The 19,052-nt window shown below is 44.6% G+C and overlaps 2 protein-coding genes across 8 annotated transcripts in view; both read left to right on the top strand.

Annotated features, from left to right (window-relative positions):
• LOC100412372 (tripartite motif-containing protein 16) overlaps positions 1-6,435 on the top strand; it is a 59,921-nt gene extending 53,486 nt beyond the window's left edge. For all 3 annotated transcript variants that reach the window (XM_078373091.1, XM_078373090.1, XM_035300108.3), the window contains 3 exons: positions 1,464-1,629; positions 2,452-2,547; positions 5,217-6,435. In XM_078373091.1, coding sequence (XP_078229217.1) covers positions 1,464-1,629; positions 2,452-2,547; positions 5,217-5,800 — 846 coding nt within the window. In that variant the 3' untranslated portion in view covers positions 5,801-6,435. The remainder of the gene's footprint in view (positions 1-1,463; positions 1,630-2,451; positions 2,548-5,216) is intronic.
• A 4,702-nt stretch (positions 6,436-11,137) lies between these two features.
• Positions 11,138-19,052, top strand: part of FBXW10 (F-box and WD repeat domain containing 10) — a 35,438-nt gene continuing 27,523 nt past the window's right edge. For 4 of the 5 annotated variants that reach the window (XM_054255890.2, XM_054255887.2, XM_054255888.2 and 1 more), the window contains exons 1-5: positions 11,138-11,830; positions 14,702-14,866; positions 16,365-16,565; positions 16,657-16,784; positions 17,878-18,000. In XM_054255890.2, coding sequence (XP_054111865.1) covers positions 11,326-11,830; positions 14,702-14,866; positions 16,365-16,565; positions 16,657-16,784; positions 17,878-18,000 — 1,122 coding nt within the window. In that variant the 5' untranslated portion in view covers positions 11,138-11,325. The remainder of the gene's footprint in view (positions 11,831-14,701; positions 14,867-16,364; positions 16,566-16,656; positions 16,785-17,877; positions 18,001-19,052) is intronic. The other variant, XM_054255889.2, reaches the window with a different exon arrangement.

Raw genomic sequence — 19,052 nt, 5'->3', positions numbered from 1 at the left:
TTTTCTATGTTTTCTTCTTTCGTAACTTTATTTTTAATGTAAAAGACTTTAATACATATAAAATAAATTTTAGTGTAAGATAACTTATTTATTTATTTTGGTAAAAGGTAACATTGCCCCCCAGATTGTTGGTTAGGCATTCAAAACAACATTTATTGAGTAGCTCATCCTTTCTCCCACTGATTATAAATGCTGCTTTTGTCATGTACAGAATATAGCATTAAAATATTGAATCACCCTTTTGCTATCAATTCTCTGGTTTTTACTTCTGTGGCTCTATCTAATCATTTTCATACAACTCTTTTAATTGCTATGGTTTTGCTATGTGTTCTTCTACACCTGCTCTGCTCTTTAATGCTTCAGTTGCAGCTGAAGTTTGATACTGTGTTATATCTGAAAGCATCCTTCCTGATAACACATTGTTTGGAAACTTAGGTGAAACTATGATTATTTGTGTGAAAACACTTTGTAAATGCTAAAGCAAGGTACAGGCATTACAGAAATTTATGCATTGGATGAAATTGACAAGGAAGAGGTAGCGCTCCTGCCTGAGAGCTCCTCCATTTCCTACTATGGTTTGTGTTTAAAAATTATCAAAAAACAAGTATTGACAGAATGAACCAAGTAAGAATGTTCTTTATTTTTTGGTCCCCAGTCTGGACTGTGTATTGGAACTGTTCATGGCTATCTAGTATATCTTGATATTTAAAAACCTGCTTTCTCACTTGATTTTTTAAAATCCCACTTATTTTGAGGGCCTAACAGCTAGTGAAGAAGGGAAATAATAGCAATAATAGTAAAAACAAAACCTTATAATTTATAGCTGCTATATAATAAATTTTGCTGTGTTGTATGCTGTTTAATATAAAACTTAACCCCCAGCTCTTCTTAAAGTGAACTAACTCCCTGTAAAACTTAACCTTATTTATTCTCCCCACATTCTCAGCAAAGTTCCCAGGCATCTCAAGACTCTTGTTTTTCTTCTTGACCCGTTGCAAGGTCACAGGGCAAGATAACATCCAAAGAATGTACAGTGTGTTTCTCAAAATGCTACTTTTCAAATGTAATGTACAGCACTACATGTTGCAAATTAATTAACTGTTCTTTGTTCTGGCTTCTGGAAACCTGTTAGCTGCTACCTCATCTTGATTGTCTAAAAAATACCCCGTTTTCTTTCTCCTTTGCTCAGCCTTGGGATCCTAATCTGCTGAGCCAGTGGCCACCTTAATAAAATCCTCCTGTTTCATCCATTGGTCTCTCCGGTCTCCAGAATATTCTGCAACATTAGAAAAGTGCTTTCTATTTTGTTAGACCCTGAGCTTGAAATTTTACACGTACTTTCTTTGTGAAGGGCACAATACCGTCAGCCCATTTTACAGATGCGAAAAGTGACTTAATGAAGAGAGAAATCTGATTTTAGAATACAGAAACCACAGCAAGTTTTGCTGTTTTCTTTTCTGCAGGAATACTGCAAGTTTAAGAATACCGAAGACATCACCTTCCCTAGTGTTTACATAGGGCTGAAGGATAAACTCTCGGGCATCCGCAAAGTCATCACGGACTCCACAGTACACTTAATCCAGTTGTTGGAGAACTATAAGGAAAAGCTCCAGGAGTTTGCCAAGGAAGGTGAGATGCTTTCTGGGCCATGGGCTATGGCGGGTATGTCTCTAGCAGTAGATGATAGGAAGGTGAGAGACAGGGAAGGGAAGATGATATCAGGGTGAATATCTCATATCTCATTTTCTTTTTTCTTTCTTTTTTTTTTTAATTGAGACAGAGTCGCACTCTGTTGCTCAGGCTGGAGAGCAATGGCACGATTTTGGCTCACTGCAACCTCCACCTCCCAGATTCAAGATTCTTCTGCCTCAGCCTCCCTAGTAGCTGGGATTACAGGCACCTGTCACCATGCCTGTCTGATTTTTGTATTTTTAGTAGAGACAGTAGAGATGGGGTTTCACCATGTGACCAGGCTGGTCTCGAACTCCTGACCTCAAGTAATCTGCCCACCTCAGCCTCCCAAAGTGCTGGGATTATAGGCATGAGCCACCCGCCCAGCCTAATGTCTCATTTTCAAAGCCATCCTTCTGACAAGCTGTGATACCCATGGACTCTGTTCTTGATGATTTTGTTCTACAGTTGAGACCCAGAGAAGGTCAGTTAGTCATGCTTATATTATACCATTGGCTGGCATTTCTATGACTGGCTTCTCAGGTTGCTGGTGCCTGTACTTTTAAGTTAAATCCAAGACAGTCTGGATCACTTTTTCAGTGGTTTCTGCCTTACCTATGAAAGGACTGTAGTCTATCGAGCATATTTCTGTGAGACATTAGTAGGCTTCAGCCCCTTCTTTCCCCAGGAAGCCCAGGGAAGGGTGGCTGGGAAGTCCTGATTCACAGAGTCTCCTGACCACCTGCACAGGTGTGCATTCACAACTCTCTGGTTTTCTAGAGGAGTATGACATCAGCACTCAAGTGTCTGCTGTTGTTCAGCGCAAATACTGGACTTCAAAACCTGAGCCCAGCACCAGGGAACAGTTCCTCCAATGTAAGTTGTGAACGCACCCCCTTCTCCAGTTGTTGATATCCGTGCAGCGCTTTGCTAAGTAAGAACTGCCATCTCTCATATGGGTTTCAGTCTCTTGCAACTTCATGTCTATCCCTAAATCATATACTTCTTAAAATTTAATAACAGTTCTTTTAACTTTTCATTTTGAAGTAATATGAAACTTACACAAATATTACAGAAATCGGACAAAGAATTCCCATGTATCTTTCACTCAGTTTTTCCTAATGTTAACACTTTACATAACTACAATACATTGATCAAAACTAGGGAATTAACATCGTTACAATGCTATCAACTAATCTACAGAATTTATTCAGCTTTCACCAACTGTTTCATCAATGCCCTTTTTTCTGGCCCAAAGTCCAAACCAAGATCATAGATATTTCCATGTCTCCTTAGTCCTCTTCAATCTGGATCAGTCTTTCAATCTTTGTCTTTCATGACCATAGCACTTTGAAGATTCCTGGCTAGTTACCAAGTGGTTCATTTCTATGTATGGCTTGGCCAGAATTGCATAAGTCAGTAACCTGTCTCTAAGTGGTATTGACTTGGCCCATTAGCATTTTTAAAACACTGTACAGTTGACCCTTGAACAACATGGGGGTTGGGATACCAATCCCTCATATAGTTAAAAATCCATGTGTAGCTTTTGATTCCTCAAGAACTTAATTAGTGATAGGTTTCTGTTAATTGATATAAACAGTCACTTAAAACATGTTTTGTATGTTTACATATATAAACATGTAGACGTATAAATATGTATGTATGTACGTATGTATATTTTTTGAGATAGGGTCTCCGTCTCCTCCCCAGGTTGGAGTGCAGTGGCTCCAGCGTGGCTCCCATGCTCAAGCAATCCTTCTTCCTCAGTCTCCTGAGTAGCTGGGACCACAAGCACGTGCCACCACCTCTGGCTAATTTAAAAAAAAAAATTTTTTTTTAACAATTGTAGAGATGGAGGCTTCCTATGTTGCCTAGGCTGGTCTCAAACTGTTGGCCTCAAGTGATTCTCTCCTCTCAGCTTCCCAAAGTGTTGGCATGAGCCTCTGTATCCAGCGAGAACTTTTTAAATTATGGTATTTTTTTTTGTTGCCCAGGCTGGAGTGCAGTAGCGTGATCTCGGCTCACTGCAACCTCTGCCTACCTGGTTCAAGTGATTCTCCTGCCTCAGCCTCCCAAGTAGCTGGGGCTACAGGTGCGTGCCACTATGCTCAGCTAATTTTTTGTATTTTTAGCAGAGACGGAGTTTCACCATGTTGGCCAGGATGATCTCAATCTCCTGACCTCGTGATCCACCTGCCTTGGCCTCCCAAAGTGCTGGGATTACAGGCGTGAGCCACCACACCCAGCCAATTATGGGATTTTTAAATAGTCTTTAATGTGCTAATTCATTTGGTAAATATATACTGAACATCTTCTCTGAGGTAGAGAAGAATCTCGTGCAAAATGTGAAGCTCATAGATTAGAGGGAGGACAAACACTCACACGAATATACTGTTATAAATGGGGAGGGGTACCAAGTTTAAAAAGCCATGGTGCTCTGAGAGAAAGTGCTTTAGAGTCACAGAGGGCCTCTTCAAGGACATGAACTCTCAGTTGCAGCCTGAACAGATCAGTAGGAATCACCAGACTCAGAGTAGGGCATGATCATGTCTCAGACGGAACAGGCTGTGCCAAAAGCCCAAAGCGGGTGTTGAGTGCTGAGTAGGTCTGAGGTCAGCATGGCAGGAATGCAGTAATCAAGGGAGTGCGTCACAGACACAGGAAAGGACTGGGGATGTGGCGCCTGGTAGGTCATTGCAAGGGGTCACTGCTTTATTGTAAGAGCAGAGGGCACCATGAAAGGGTTTTAAGCTGGAACAACATGACTGGCCTTAGCCTACAGCTTGAAACAAGCAGCATGGCTCTGTTGTGGAGAAGGTCTTCAAGGGGACAAGAGAGAGCAATGACTGACCAGTCAGGAACACATTGCACTAGTCCAAGTGAGATGACTGATGGCTTAGTGGGGGTAAAGCAGGGGTCTGGAGAGAAGTGGTAGAATCTATAGGCGTTGCTGTTGCCTGTGTGTGTGGTGAGGATGGGGGATGAGACTGAGGGCAAAACAAATGTCAAAAATAACACAGAGCTTGACTTGAGCAATGGGGTGCATGAGATACTTTTATTCTTTGGGATTGGGAGGGGAATATGAGGGCATGTTTGAGAGTTCATCATGCTCCATTTGATCCATTGGTTCACTTTTAAGATATTGGTCAAAGATTTTTAAAAATGAATGAATGGATCAAATGTGGGTATAAGAGTACCTGCTTCCTCAAATACTTTAAATACATGTTTGTTGACTGAATGAATGAATGTAAATTAATCTATTTCTTGATTCAGTTCATCAAATGATGTCATCAATGTCAAGCAATCTGAGCTTCATAAGGGGAATCGTCATAAGACTTTCTTAAGTATTATCCTTGTTGATAAATATATTGATGAGATTAGGACCACTCAGCTCTTTTCCTAGGGAAATAGCAGCCTGGGTAAATAGAGAACAGAGAAATGGATGCTTTCTTCTATGTGCTTTGGAGCCCAGCTGGGTTTAAAGTGTTCTGTCTGAATCAGCTGTCAATTCCCGAACCATTCTTCTGCCTTCTGTGTATCCCCAGATGCGCACGACATCACGTTCGACCCGGACACGGCACACAGGTATCTCCGGCTGCAGGAGGACAACCGCAAAGTCACCAACACCACACCCTGGGAGCACCCCTACCCGGACCTCCCCAGCAGGTTCCTGCACTGGCGGCAGGTGCTGTCCCAGCAGAGTCTGTACCTGCACAGGTACTATTTTGAGGTGGAGATCTTTGGGGCAGGCGCCTATGTTGGCCTGACCTGTAAAGGCATCGACCGGAAAGGGGAGGAGCGCAACAGTTGCATTTCCGGGAACAACTTCTCCTGGAGCCTCCAATGTAACGGGAAGGAGTTCACGGCCTGGCACAGTGACATGGAGACCCCGCTCAAATCCGGCCCTTTCCGTAGGCTCGGGGTCTATGTCGACTTCCCAGGAGGGATCCTTTCCTTCTATGGCATAGAGTATGATGCTATGACTCTGGTTCACAAGTTCGCCTGCAAGTTTTCAGAGCCAGTCTACGCTGCCTTCTGGCTTTCCAAGAAGGAAAACACCATCCGGATTGTGGATCTGGGAGAGGAACCCGAGAAGCCAGCACCGTCCTTGGTGGAGACTGCTTCCTAGCCTACAGGAACCATATGCCAGGCCTTTGCTAGCCATAGTGATGGGATTTGCATTTTAGGGTGATTTGTGGGCAGAAATAACTGCCAGTGGTAGCAGGTTTTTGAAATCTCATGCATCTCCGAATGAGAAGATTCTCCAGCTGCTCTCCTTTGCTCCATACGGTGCTGTTCTTTATGTGTTTGTAGTAATTCTTTGTTTTCTTTTTATTGAGAAAGTCTCGCACTGTCGCCTGGGCTGGAGGGCAGTGGCGTGATCTCGGCTCACTGCAACCTCCACCTCCTACGTTCAAGAGATTCTTCCATCTCAGCCTCCCGAGTAGCTGAGATTATAGGCGCCTGCCACCACACCCAGCTAATTTTTGTATTTTTAGTAGAGACAGGGTTTCACCATGTTGGCCAAGCTGGTCTTGAACTCCTGACCTCGTGATTCACCCTCCTCAGCCTCCCAAAGTGCTGGGATTACAGGTGTGAGCCTGGTCTGTTTGTAGTAATCTTAGGCACCAAGTCCCCCTCATCTCCTAGTACCATTCTCCTCTCTGCTCAGGTAAATGTCACATTGTGCCCAGAATGGATGACCAGGAATCTTCAGAGTGGCTGAGAAGATTGCAGAGTTATAATAAATTGCGAACTTGTGTATTTCCTATGTGCCAGACACTGTTTCTTGTGCGTCCTGCACATGAACTCACTTAATCATCACAGAGGATTCGTGGGTAGATGCTTATGTCATCATTATTTTGGAGATGGAGAAACTGTGGTCCAGGGCAGTTAGCTAACTTGTTCATGATCACTCTGGTCACATGGTCAGTGAGAGGCAGAGCTGAGATTCAAGTCTGGGTAGAATGACACTGGACTTTTAACCACCACATCATATTGCCTTCCTTATTAGATCATGGACATTGTATATAAGGGAATAATGTGCATAGCAGAGAAATAGAGCATCTGAAACCCACATCTTTGAGTTTGCAAATCCACATACAACATCTGACTCGGCCCATGCTGCCATGCACTGACTCACTGTCTCACTGCCCCACTACCTCCCACAGCAGTGCTTTCTATTTTGGGACAGCAAGGATTAAAAGAAATGTCTTAATGGAGTCTTAGTCCCTGTGACCCCTGGGAAGGGGCCCTACTCCTGTTCTCTAAAGTAACCTGGAGTATGTGGACTTGTCTGAATTCTCATTCAAAGAATGGTTCTTCAAGGACTCACGTAACCCCCACACCCCTGGTGTTCTTGTTTTCATATTAAATTTCTCACCTTCCTTTATGGTTCTCAGTCCTTTGCCCCTGATTATTTCATCTTCTTTTGACAGATAAGCTTCCTAAGATTAATCACAAGCGTTCATCAAGCCTTCAAGCAAATGGCAAACTGTCTTTAAATGGGTTTCTGAGGCTATAACCTGAGTCTCTGGTGGGATTCACCAGATATATAACTTTTGAGTCAGTTCCTGTGACCTCTGTCAAGGCAAATCTCTTTTTCTTCAATCAGTGTGATTGACCTGTCTCAAGAGTATATTACTTGGGAATAATATGACTTGTATCTATATTTGTATCTAAGGATGTATACAGTGTGAGATTTAAAATGATTTTACTTTAATTTCATTACATGATTGCTTCATGCTGAGAAACTTTCACTTCATGATTCCTCATCCAGTATATTCCCTCTCCTTCCTAGCTTAGTGCCACCTGCACAATTGGTAACCCTTTCCTCTTCTTCTTCTTCTTTTTTTTTTTTTAAAGATGTCTTGCTTTGTCACCAGGCTGGAGTTCAGTAGCATGATCTTGGCTCACTGCAACCTCCACCCCCCGGGTTCAAGTGATCTTTGATATGCTAAGTCAGATATGCCTCCTGAGTAGCTGGGATTACAGGTGTGTGCCACCATGCCTGGCTAATATTTGTATTTTTAATAGATACTGGGTTTCACCATGTTGGCCAGGATGGTCTCGATCTCCTGACCTCATGATCTGCATGCCTTGGCCTCCCAAAGTGCTGGGATTACAGGTGCGGGTGAGCCACAACACCCGACCAGTGCTTTTTTCTTAAGTCTTACCCTTGTTTATAAGTATATTAATGAGTTTAGGACCAAATCTAGAATCTTGTGACAGTCAATAGCTTCTAGGTTTAGTTATATACAAATTATGTATGAGTGGGCTGGGCGTGGTGGCTCACGCCTGTAATCTCAGTACTTTGGGAGGCCGAGGCGGACTGATCACGAGGTCAGGAGATCGAGACCATCCTGGCCAACATGGTGAAACCCCATTTCTACTAAAAATACAAAAAAAATTAGCTGGATGTGGTGGTGCACGCCTGCAGTCCCAGCTACTCGGGAGGCTGAGGCAGGAGAATTGCTTGAACCCAGGAGGCAGAGACTGTAGTGAGCCGAAATTGCACCATTGCACTACAGCCTGGGCGACAGTGTGAGACTCTGTCACACACAAAAAAATTATGCATGGGTGTAACTGCAATAATGTTAGCCCCCACCCTTTTCACCTTTATCCACTGATCATGCATGATGAAAGACATTTTCAGTGGCAGAAATCAAGTGGGAGGTGGAAGGAAAGGTGGTGCATATATTTCCTGCTTCTCTTGGCTTCCTCAGGTTTCAGCACCGACTCCCTCCCTCTGCACTTGTGACTAGACATCTTGGTGGCTGGGGAGGAGGCCCTTGCAGGGCAGTCTGCTGTCTGTATGCCCCCAGTATGTCCATGCAGGGCACAGACTGCACGTGGCTCAGGTAGAGTGTTGGCCATGCCTGCTTTGCTGGAATATGCCTAGTTTTATCTCTAGTTCTAGCTTGTTGGGAAAATCCCACCATCTCCCAGAAGGAAGGAGGTCAAGTACTGGAAAAGAAGAGAGAGAACAGATCATTTCACAAGGACCAAGGGTCAATATAGCAGTGGTCAGACATTTTAGGTGAAAATGCTTCCCCTCACATTAATAACTTAAGTAGTAACCCTGAATTACCTGAAAGAAGGTGTGTTTATATGTGCATGCACTGGTTTCTCATGAACAAAAGCTTTTTAAAATTTGGCTTTGCCAGCAAGTGTAATACCACATGATGGGAAGGGGACAGATGAGACATCATGCTTTTCCCAGACTCCCTAATGATACTAATAATACTTGTTAGCTCTTTGCATGGTGTAAAAGTCGACTCATTTGACCCTGACAGCCACCTATGAGCTAGGTGGGACTGTGGTCTCTCTTTTATGATAGAGGAGCAAGCTGAGAGTGTCAAGTGAATTATCCAGGGATATGAAGCTGCTCCTTGCCTTCCTACTCTGAAACCTGCGTGCTTTCCCGAATTCCTGCTGGCTGGCCAGGGCAGGTGGCACTTGGGGAAGGCAGAGGGGCTGGGGTGCAGCCAGCAGAGGCTCAGGTCCTCTGGTGAAGTGTTAGGTACGACAGCAGAGCTAGATGGGTGTGACATATTGTTCCCTACCCAGCCCAGCAGTGGCTGCACCTTCCAAGCTTCTCCGTACCATGTGGGAAGGCAGGAAAAGCAAGTGGAGATTTAGGGTTGTGTGCTGAGGGGGTTTCATCAGGATACCCCCTGCCCATGAATAAAACAGGGCAGAAAGGAAAGGTAGGGTACTGGCATGAAGCCTCCAGACTGCTCAAAGCCTGAATACTTGAGAGGTCTCAGATGGCCCTCTCATCCTAAAGCATTCCTCTGCGAAGTGCTCTTCCCCACTGGACTCCTGTGAGTCACTCTGATGAGGCCTGTTTGCCCACCTGCCTAAGTACCACTGGCGCCATGTCCCCACATTGGTCTGTCCCATCTAGCCCATCTGTCCTGCCCTGTGCGGAGGCCACATTTTTAACTCTAAAATCGGTGTATGGCCCAACCTCTAAAAGGTACAGGCCAGCAGGTGGCAGGGAGGAAGGCAGTGAGGCGCTGCCCTCTCGCACTCTGTTGCTCTGGAGCACCCCTTGTCCCTCTGTTCTCAGGAGGCAGCCCCTTGTCATATTCTCCAAGAAGCTGTTAAGAAAAGGAGGTGCCGAGTGTGGCAACAACACACTATGGTCCACAGGTGTTTAAGGAGAACAGTGCGTGTGCAGTGTTGATGGAGAGGGGATCAGTCATACCATGACTGATGTATGAAACTTAGTCTCTCAATCTGACTCCCAAGTTTGTGGCCCTGAAATGTGGAATAAAGACTGAGTTGGGTGGTTGAAACTGCTTGCTTGAGGAATGTCAGCCTCATAGATTAAAACCCAAATTTATTTAAACCTTTAAAAACAAGCTATTTATAATGTGTCATTATAAATAAACAAGTTAATTAAGGAAAAAAAAAGAGCTACTTTTAGTTTGCAGCACTTCTGAGCATAATGGACCCGCCTTACAGATTCAAAGAGGCTGCTTTGGGCCTCCCTTCTCTTTGTCACCGTCCTTTGTCTGGCATTCCCGATTAATTTTATATTAATCTACTCTCGCCTTTTCTCCAGATTGTTCTTTAGACAGAAGAGGTAGAGTTGTGAGAACTGATCTCATTCCTAACCTGATTCCTATCCCGCATTCTGACCCTAATCTGTGACTGCCATCACCAACCAAACCCCAGCGATGGACTCCCATTACCTTTCTCTGGTTGTGCCTAGTCTCCTGACATGGGCATTAGAAAGGCACACAATATTGCAAACCTTTTGGTTTTATCTAGGGTAGTAATACTTTAGTAATGGTAACAGTAGCGTCAACAACTGATCTCATATGTAATGCAATCCTAGAAGGTAGTTATCACTTTTCGTATCCATCTTTATCTTCCCCATCCGCATAACTATGATGGAGACACTGAGGCTCAGAGAGGACAGGTTGCTTGCTCAAGACCATATTGCTCCTAAGTACCAGAGTCCATGTTTGAACCTAGTCCTGCCTGAAGTAGGAGAATTATCTCAGCATGACTTTGAAATTCTTTCAAAGAAAGCTGCCCAATATTTTTTGCCTGTGAACTTTGACTGCAGTGAGATTTCTGGTTAGTATTCTGAAGCAGTTAAATAAATTATATTAAACGTTTCTGGTTTTACTTTGATGATGACTTAAGAAAATGAATAGAAACATATTTAGCATCGTTGGGATAGCCACCTTGTAACTGAACAGATATAAAAATTTGCATCTTATTTTATATTCATGAATATTCAGAAGCCATTATTAACAACAATAACTAAAGCCCAACACCATTAATAGTCCATATATTATTTAAATTTGACTAACGGTATTCTTGTTTTTCTAGAAATGAGATGACCAGCTCTTTCAGAATATACAGCAACTGCCTCCACATAAAGCAGTGCCAGGTTTAGGAGATTTACGGTAAACCCATGTTTCCAAGGAGGTCTGTACAGAAAGCCAGACTTCTACTGGCAGTTTCTGGGAGAGATAGGCTTTCCATGGCGGCCGTTTACTTTTGATCTGGGAGACATTCATAATAGAAAAGGCACAAGTGGGGTATTTACTTGTTTCCCTCCGTTCCTCTATTGTTTGGTGGCGTTGCCCTTGCAAGTAGGCAGGGCTAAAATGAACTGGTTATCCCAGGATCATGGAAAACCTGGAATCAAGGCTCAAGAATGCCCCCGATTTTCGTTGTGAGAAGGGAAACGATTTCTACTCTATATGCCAGAAGTGTGAGACGTGTGTCTTGGCCTGGAAGATCTTCTCTACCAAAGAGTGGTTCTGCAGGATCAATGACGTGTCTCAGAGGAGGTTTCTAGTTAGCATTCTGAAGCAGTTAAATAGCTTATATTTGTTACACTATTTCCAAAATATCCTTCAGACCACACAGGGAAAGGATTTCATCTATAACAGGTCCCTGGTCGATCTCAGCAAGAAGGAGGGGAAAGTTGCTAAGTCCTCCTTGAACCAAATGTCAGATAAAACAGTAGAACAGAAGATGAAGGAGCTCTTGTACTGGTTTGTGAACAGCACCCACTGGACCAAGGCGAATTATACTCTCTTACTGCTGCAGATGTGCAACCCCAAATTACTGCTCACTGCTGCCCACGTGATCAGAGTCCTGTTTCTGAGAGAACAGAACAATATCTCAGGTAAACAAGGCCACAGGCAAGACCAGAGGGCCCCCAAAGACCAGAAAGCCAGACTTGAGAAATCTGTAAGGAACTGCAGTTGTAGACAGCTTAGGTAGACGGAGTGCACAGAATGCAGCACAGGTTCCTTGAATTGACACCTTGTCCTGACACCTGATCCCGTTTATCAAAAGAGAAATGACTGAATGTAACTCCCGTCTTTAAAATGGTAAATGCAGGAGGAAGTGCAGAACTTTTAACCGTCAAGCATTTATAATGGATTTCTGCATCTCATAGGCCCAGAAATGGCTGGTCCCTGCCTCTGACCCCTCAATGCTGGTGTCATTCCTGCTTTGGGGATTGGACTGGGCTTGAGAGGATTATAAAGGGGAAGCTGATTAATTATTTTGCTCTTCAGCTGCCCTTTACAAAAACCAGGGCAAGAAGTTAAAACTCAGAGCTCTTGTTTCATTCACTCTACTATGTTCCTTGCTTATCCATGACATCAAACCTTGAAGTAGAGTTTCTCCAAGGCTGGAGATAGCTTAAGGGCCAAATAGGTCTAGGGTGGTAGTTTTGCAACTGTGGCTTGTATCAGGATCTCCAGCAGGACCTGTTAAAACAAGCTTCGCCCCCAGAACTTCAGACTCAGCAGGTCTGAAGTGGGCCTGGGATTCTGTATTTCCTTTTTTTTTTTTTTTTGAGACGGAGTTTTGCTCTTGTTACCCAGGCTGGAGTGCAATGGCGCGATCTCAGTTCACTGCAACTTCCACCTCCTGGGTTCAGGCAATTCTCCTGCCTCAGCCTCCTGAGTAGCTGGGATTACAGGCATGCGCCACCATGCCCAGCTAATTTTTTGTATTTTTAGTAGAGATGAAGTTTCACATGTTGACCAGGATGGTCTCCATCTCTTGACCTCGTGATCCACTTGCCTCGGCCTCCCAAAGTGCTGGGATTACAGGCTTGAGCCACTGCGCCCGGCCTCGGGATTCTGTATTTCTAACTAACGAGTTTCCAGCTAGTGATGATGTTGCTGGTCTGGGGATCTCTCTTTGAGAATCACAAGCCTAGGGTGTTAGAGAATCCTGGAAGTGTTTGGCCAGCTAGTTCAGGGAATTAAAGGAAACCATTAGGTTGGTGTCCGTTTTGCTTTGCTACAAAGGAATACCTGAGGCTGAGTAATTTATAAAAAGAAGTGTATAAGTAATTTATAAGGAAAAGAGGTTTATTTGGCTTGCAGTTCTGCAGATTGTACCAGAAGCATGTCACTAGCATCTCTTTCTGGTGAGGGCTTCAGGAAGCTTCCACTCACGGTGGAATGCAAGGGGAATTGTGTATCATGTGGTAAGAGAAGAAGCAAGAGAGGGGGAGGGGTGCCAGGCTCTTTTAAACAGCAGGCTCTTTTAAATAGCCGGCTCTTGCTTGAACTACATTAATGGAGTGAGAACTCACTGTGGGAAGGGCACTAAGCCATTCATGAGGGTTCTGCCTCCCTGGCCTCACCTCCAACATTGGGGGTTCACATTTCAACATGGGATTTGGAGGGGACAAATATCCACACAGTATTAGGAGGTAAGAGACTTGAACTTTGGTGGGGTCCATGAGTGGAAGGTCCAGTGTGGGGAAGCTTGGGTTTAGGCAGGAGTGGGACAAAGCTGGGAGGGGGTGGTCATATGGAGGAGTTTTGGAGTTTTAGCTCTTGAAGGTGTGTAATTCCTGCCACCAATGAGACCTGAGAGGTGGTCATATTTGTAGACTAATGGAATCCAAAAGAATTTTAAAGGTGGATGACCTAGGATGCAATTAGATCACAATGTATGTGACTTGATTTATTTGGTGCATCAGGCAGGGGTATAAAAGAATGATAATACAAAATGAAGACACAGTGAATCCCAGGGTATCAAAAACAGTTTAAGTTAGATTAGAGATCAACCAGTCCGATTCCTTAATTTTTACAGACGGAGAGCAAAGTCCAGGGCATCTGAATGACTTTGCTTGGGTCACCCACCACATAGGATCTAAAGGAGGATCCCCTCCTGAGCCCCTTCCACTCTGGAGTGCTGCCAGCAATGGAGGACCTGGCTTGTAGGCACAGATGCAGTGCTCCACGGTGCTCTTTTAAGAGCTTCATCACGCACCATAGGAATGGGCTATCCATACTGAAGTTTTATAAGACCTGTTACAGGTGTGGCAACCATCTCTTTTCTTAGAGCAGATTCTCTCTTAAAAGTTAAATGTTCTGGCCCGTGCAGTGCCTTATACTTGTAATCCCAGCACTTTGGGAGGCCAAGGCAGGCAGATCCATTAGGTCAGGAGTTCAAGACCAGCCCAACCTACAAGGTGAAACCCCATCTCTACTAAAAATACAAAAATAGGCCGGGCATGGTGGTATGCACCTGTAGTCCCAGCTACTTGGGAGGCTGAGGCAGGAGAGTCACTTGCCTCAGGGAGGCGGAGCTTGCAGTGAGCCAAGATCGCACCATTGCACAGCTTGGGCAATAAGAGCAAAACTTGGTCTCAAAAAAAAAGTAAAATGTTCTAATATGACTTGAGGGTGGTTATTTCTATAATTGAAGAAAATTCAGCGTGAGCTTCCAAAGAGCTTTCCCTGTTGCAATTCCTGACCTCGACTCACTAACTCTCTTTCTCTCTCTCCTTGTATATACAGCTCAATAAATTTTACATTGGAGGTGGACTGAAAAGCTACCAGGAAGCTTTCTGAGATTTTTTCATAGAAGTTTGGAGGCCCCAAATAAAAATAGACATAACAGCCCTGGTCCGTACAGTGCATTTTTAAAAGAAGGAAGACAAAACGTAACCGTTTCTATCCAACTCATTTTCCTCAACACACCTGCTTCAAGAGCAACCTTGCCTTGCTGTTTTGTTCTCCAGGGCTCAATCAGGACATCACAGATGTGTGTTTTTCCCCGGAAAAAGACCACAGCTCCAAGTCTGCGACCTCACAAGTCTATTGGAGAACCAAAACTCAGCACACGTCCTTTCCTTTGTCCAAAGCCCTAGAAAATGAACACTTGCTTGGGGCAGCATCTAACCCGGGTAAGTCCACTTTAAGCAAGAAAGCCAATATGAAACCATTATGAGAATGGGAAGTCCCAGTGGAACTGAAGGGGCTGGCAGGATGATAGCATCGGGGGATGGCAGATTTGAGGCACTCACACTCATTTAGCACCTACAATGTGTTGGGCTCTTTACTTCCCTATCTAATTCTCACAGCTGATAGGGGGAGGAGCAAGGATTAAAACTGACCAGTATGGCCCAAACCTGTATCTTCACCTTTCCGCTGAGACATCTGACCACAGAGATCAGAAAGGAAACTATCAGTGGTTTCCTTTGGAGTCTTTCTCTGCTCCAGGCCACAATCCATCATCTAGCCTCTGGACTCAGGCATGGTGGGCAGCTCTAGAATTAAACCCATCAGTGGCTATTTTTGCAGTATTGGATTCAGTCTTGAGGAGGGAAAACATTAATGGGGAATTTGGTTCTCAGCCTCATGGTACTCCTAAGCTGGGTTCTGCAGCAACACATATATACAAAATATCATGGAAGACACAATATTATAGGAAATACAAAGCACAGATTCTAAAACATTCTTTATATGGAAAATTTCAAATTTCCTAAGTATGTAGAACAGTATGATAACTACCCACATAGCACTGGTTTCAACAGTTATCAACATTTTACCAATTTTATTCCATTCCATTCAACCTCTTTATTTCTTTCCTTTCCTTTCCTTTCCTTTCCTTTCCTTTCCTTTCCTTTCCTTTCTTCCTCCCTCCCTCCTTTCTCTCTCTCTCTCTCTCTCTCTCTCTCTCTCCCCCTCCTCTCTCCTCTTTCTTTCTTTCTTTCTTTCTTTCTTTCTTTCTTTCTTTCTTTCTTTCTTTCTCTCTCTCTCTCTCTCTCTCTCTCTCTCTCTCTCTCTCTCTCTCTCTCTCTCTCTCTTTTCTTTCTTTCTTTCTTGTTTCACTCTTGTTGCCCAGGCTGGAGTACAATGGCCCATCTTGGCTCACTGCAACCTCCATCCACCTCCTGGGTTCAAGTGATTCCCCTGCCTCAGTCTCCTGACTAGCTGGGACTACAGGCATGTGCCACCACATCTGACTAATTATATATTTTTAGTAGAGACGGGGTTTCTCCATGTTGGTCAGGTTGGTCTCAAACTCTTGACCTCAGGTGATCTGCCTGTCTTGGCCTCCCAAAGTGCTGGGATTAAAGGCGTGAGCCACCATGCCCAGCCTCCCGCTTTCTTAAACTGATTTAAATTTTTTCTTATTGGAGTATTTTTAAGAAAATTCCAGACACGATGTCATTTCAGACTCTGATACTATAGACTTCTCTTTGTGCTGAAAAGTACACGTATATTTGGATCAAAAGGTTCTATTCTCATGTGGCAGAAGAGATGACAAAAATCTAGTGGCCTAAGGGTAGACTCTGAGGAGGTTTATTTTGTGGGAGAGCTTTTGGTGAGGACTTGTTCTTGGCCTGGAGTTTCTACAGAGCCAACTCAACCACGCACCTTTCTCTGGCTTTACTCTAGAGGGACTGTGGAGGCATTCACTCCAGTGTATTTCCGAGATGAATAGGCTGTTTTCTGAAAAAGGAGACTTAACCAAGCCAGGGTTCGATCCCTGCAATCTGTTGGTTGACCTGGATGACAACAGAGACCTGTCTTCTGGGTTCAGCAAATACCGAGACTTTATCCGTTACCTGCCCATCCACCTCTCCAAGTACATTCTAAGTATGCTGGGCCGTATGAGGGGATTTCTCAGACACCTCCCATCTTGGCCCAGTTCTGGAGTTTCTGAATCCATCTTTTTTCTTTTTTCCAGGAATGCTGGATAGACACACCCTGAACAAATGTGCCTCTGTGAGCCAGCACTGGGCCGCACTGGCTCAACAGGTTAAGGTGGAATTGTCGGCGCACGGCTTCATTCAGAACCAGATTGCCTTCTTGCAGGTACTTCCTGCAAGTCTGACGGGGGAATATCTGAGAACAACTTCATTTTTGTGTTGAGATTGACTGCGAACCTTTCAGTGAACCCTTAGCTGGCCTCCTGCTCTACATTTGTGGCCTTTTAGGCTTCCTGGGTCCCTTCCTTTTGGTCCAAACTCCTGTCGATAACTGAGTACTCTCATTGTCAGTGCATCTCACAAGGACAACAGGAATAGAGACCGCTTAGGAGCAGAGAGGCAGAGCCTTTCCAAAACCTCACAAAGCAGAGAACCCCAGCCCCAGGGAGTTATATCACAGCTTACGCAGCAAGAAAGCCATAATTATGTTTCTGCATCAGCTTCATGTGGAACACAGATGTTTATAAGGCCGCAAAGTATTTCTTCAGTTAAAATACAATTTTCCCAAATGGCAATCTACTCCAGCATTTTTACTTCTCAGTTTCTTGCCAGAAGTCTCACCCTAAACCATGGATTTTGGTAGCTTAGATTTTTTTTTTTTTTTTTCCCCAGCAGAGAGAGATGACAGAGGATGAGAAACAGCAGATATGGTGAGGCCGGCGATAGTCTGACCATCTTTGCTGGTCTCCCTGTGGCATTTGATGCTTTTTTTTTTTTTGAGACGGAGTTTCACTCTTGTTATCCAGACTGGAGTGCAATGGCGCGATCTCGGCTCACTGCAACCTCCGCCTCCTGGGTTCAGGCAATTCTCCTGCCTCAGCCTCCTGAGTAGCCGGGATTACAGGCATGTGCCACCACGCCCAGCTAATTTTTTGTATTTTTAATAGAGATGGGGTTTCACCATGTTGACCAGGATGGTCTCGATTTCTTGACCTTGTGATCCACCCGCCTCGGCCTCCCAAAGTGCTGGGATTACAGGCGTGAGCCAGTGCTCCCGGCCAGCATTTGATGCTTATTTTCTCCTCCATTCAGTCTACACACAGTGACGGGGGAACCGGCCAGAACTGGGCCTGCCTGCCACAGCCAGGGCTTACCTATCCTTCAGATTTTGCCAAGAACTAGATTTCCCTTCCTCCTGCAGAATCAGAACTAACAGTAGCTATTTTCTGTGTTTTTTTTTTTTTTCTGGTATTTTCCAGGGGTCCTACACAAGAGAAATTGATCCTAATTACGCCAGTAAAGTTTCTATCCCAGTTCCTAAAATGGTAGATGACGGGAAGCACGTGCATGTGAAACATCAGAAATGGAAGCTGAGAACGAAGGTGGGTTCCAATGACATCTGGGGCAAGTAGCCGTGAGTGTCTCATTGGAACTGGCCATTGAAGGCTGAGGTCCGGACTCAGCCCTGGAGTAAGGACAGAGGATCACGGCAGATAACACTCCCTAAGGAAGACGAGAGTTCTGTGTTGCTACTGACTTGCAAGTCCCTTCCTCTTCTTAAGCCTTGTTTTCCTCATCTGTTGGATGGGTAGATTGATTTGATTGTCCTCTCAGGGTTCTTCCTTACTTCAAAGCCCATGGCCGTGTTCCCCGTCCATGGCACCAGGTCATCGAGTGGCGAGTTCAGAGGCCAGTAGCAACCCCATCAGTTTCCCATGCCTCTGGACGCTCCAGCATCTGTTGCTCGGGAATTTGAGGAGGACCTGAGGGGAGGGCCAGGGCTGGTTCCGAATGCCTAGGGCCTAGATGAATTTGGCTCCCTCATCCCTCACTTCCAGGTTCATTCTGGCTCTAGGTTGGAAGGGGAGAGTTAATTAAATGCAGCCCTCTCCACTAGTTCTTAGGCAATAATGAAGAGTGAACAGAAGACCCTTCGAGCTCTATGCTTTGTCTATCAAGGCATGGTTGGTATTCCTAAAGCCATTAGATTTCTGCCCCCTCTCCTCTGCTTAAAGTCTATTTTGAAGTCTGTTCAGTTGGCTCAAAAAGGTTAGTTTATGAGGGATGGTTTGATTGTCACTTTCCATAAAGAAGCTGTGTTAAATTAGAATTTGAGAAACAGAAGCATCTAGTTCATATGACCTGTAGGGGCCAGGCAGGTGACACAAAGGAGGAGGCAGGTGATGTGGGCAGCAGAGGATGGTGTGGCTGTGATGGAATGTATTGACAAGAGCAGGAGAACTGTCATCTCTGGCAAACACCACCACTTGAAGTTCCAGGTCCCTTGCTAACCTCATGCATTTCAAGGAAATCACCTCTCTTCTAACTACAAGCAGCCAGAAAGAGCAGACAGTAAAATACAGATAAGACAGATTGTGCACAGAGGGAGGTGGGGGGAAAGTCTCTTGGGTAACTGCCAAATTTCACCCTCGTA

Source organism: Callithrix jacchus, chromosome 5 (assembly GCF_049354715.1).
Source record: "Callithrix jacchus isolate 240 chromosome 5, calJac240_pri, whole genome shotgun sequence".
NCBI classification, from domain to species: Eukaryota; Metazoa; Chordata; class Mammalia; order Primates; family Cebidae; genus Callithrix; species Callithrix jacchus.
The sequence above is the reverse complement of the archived record's forward strand: the minus strand, read 5'-3'. Positions and strand labels throughout refer to the sequence as shown.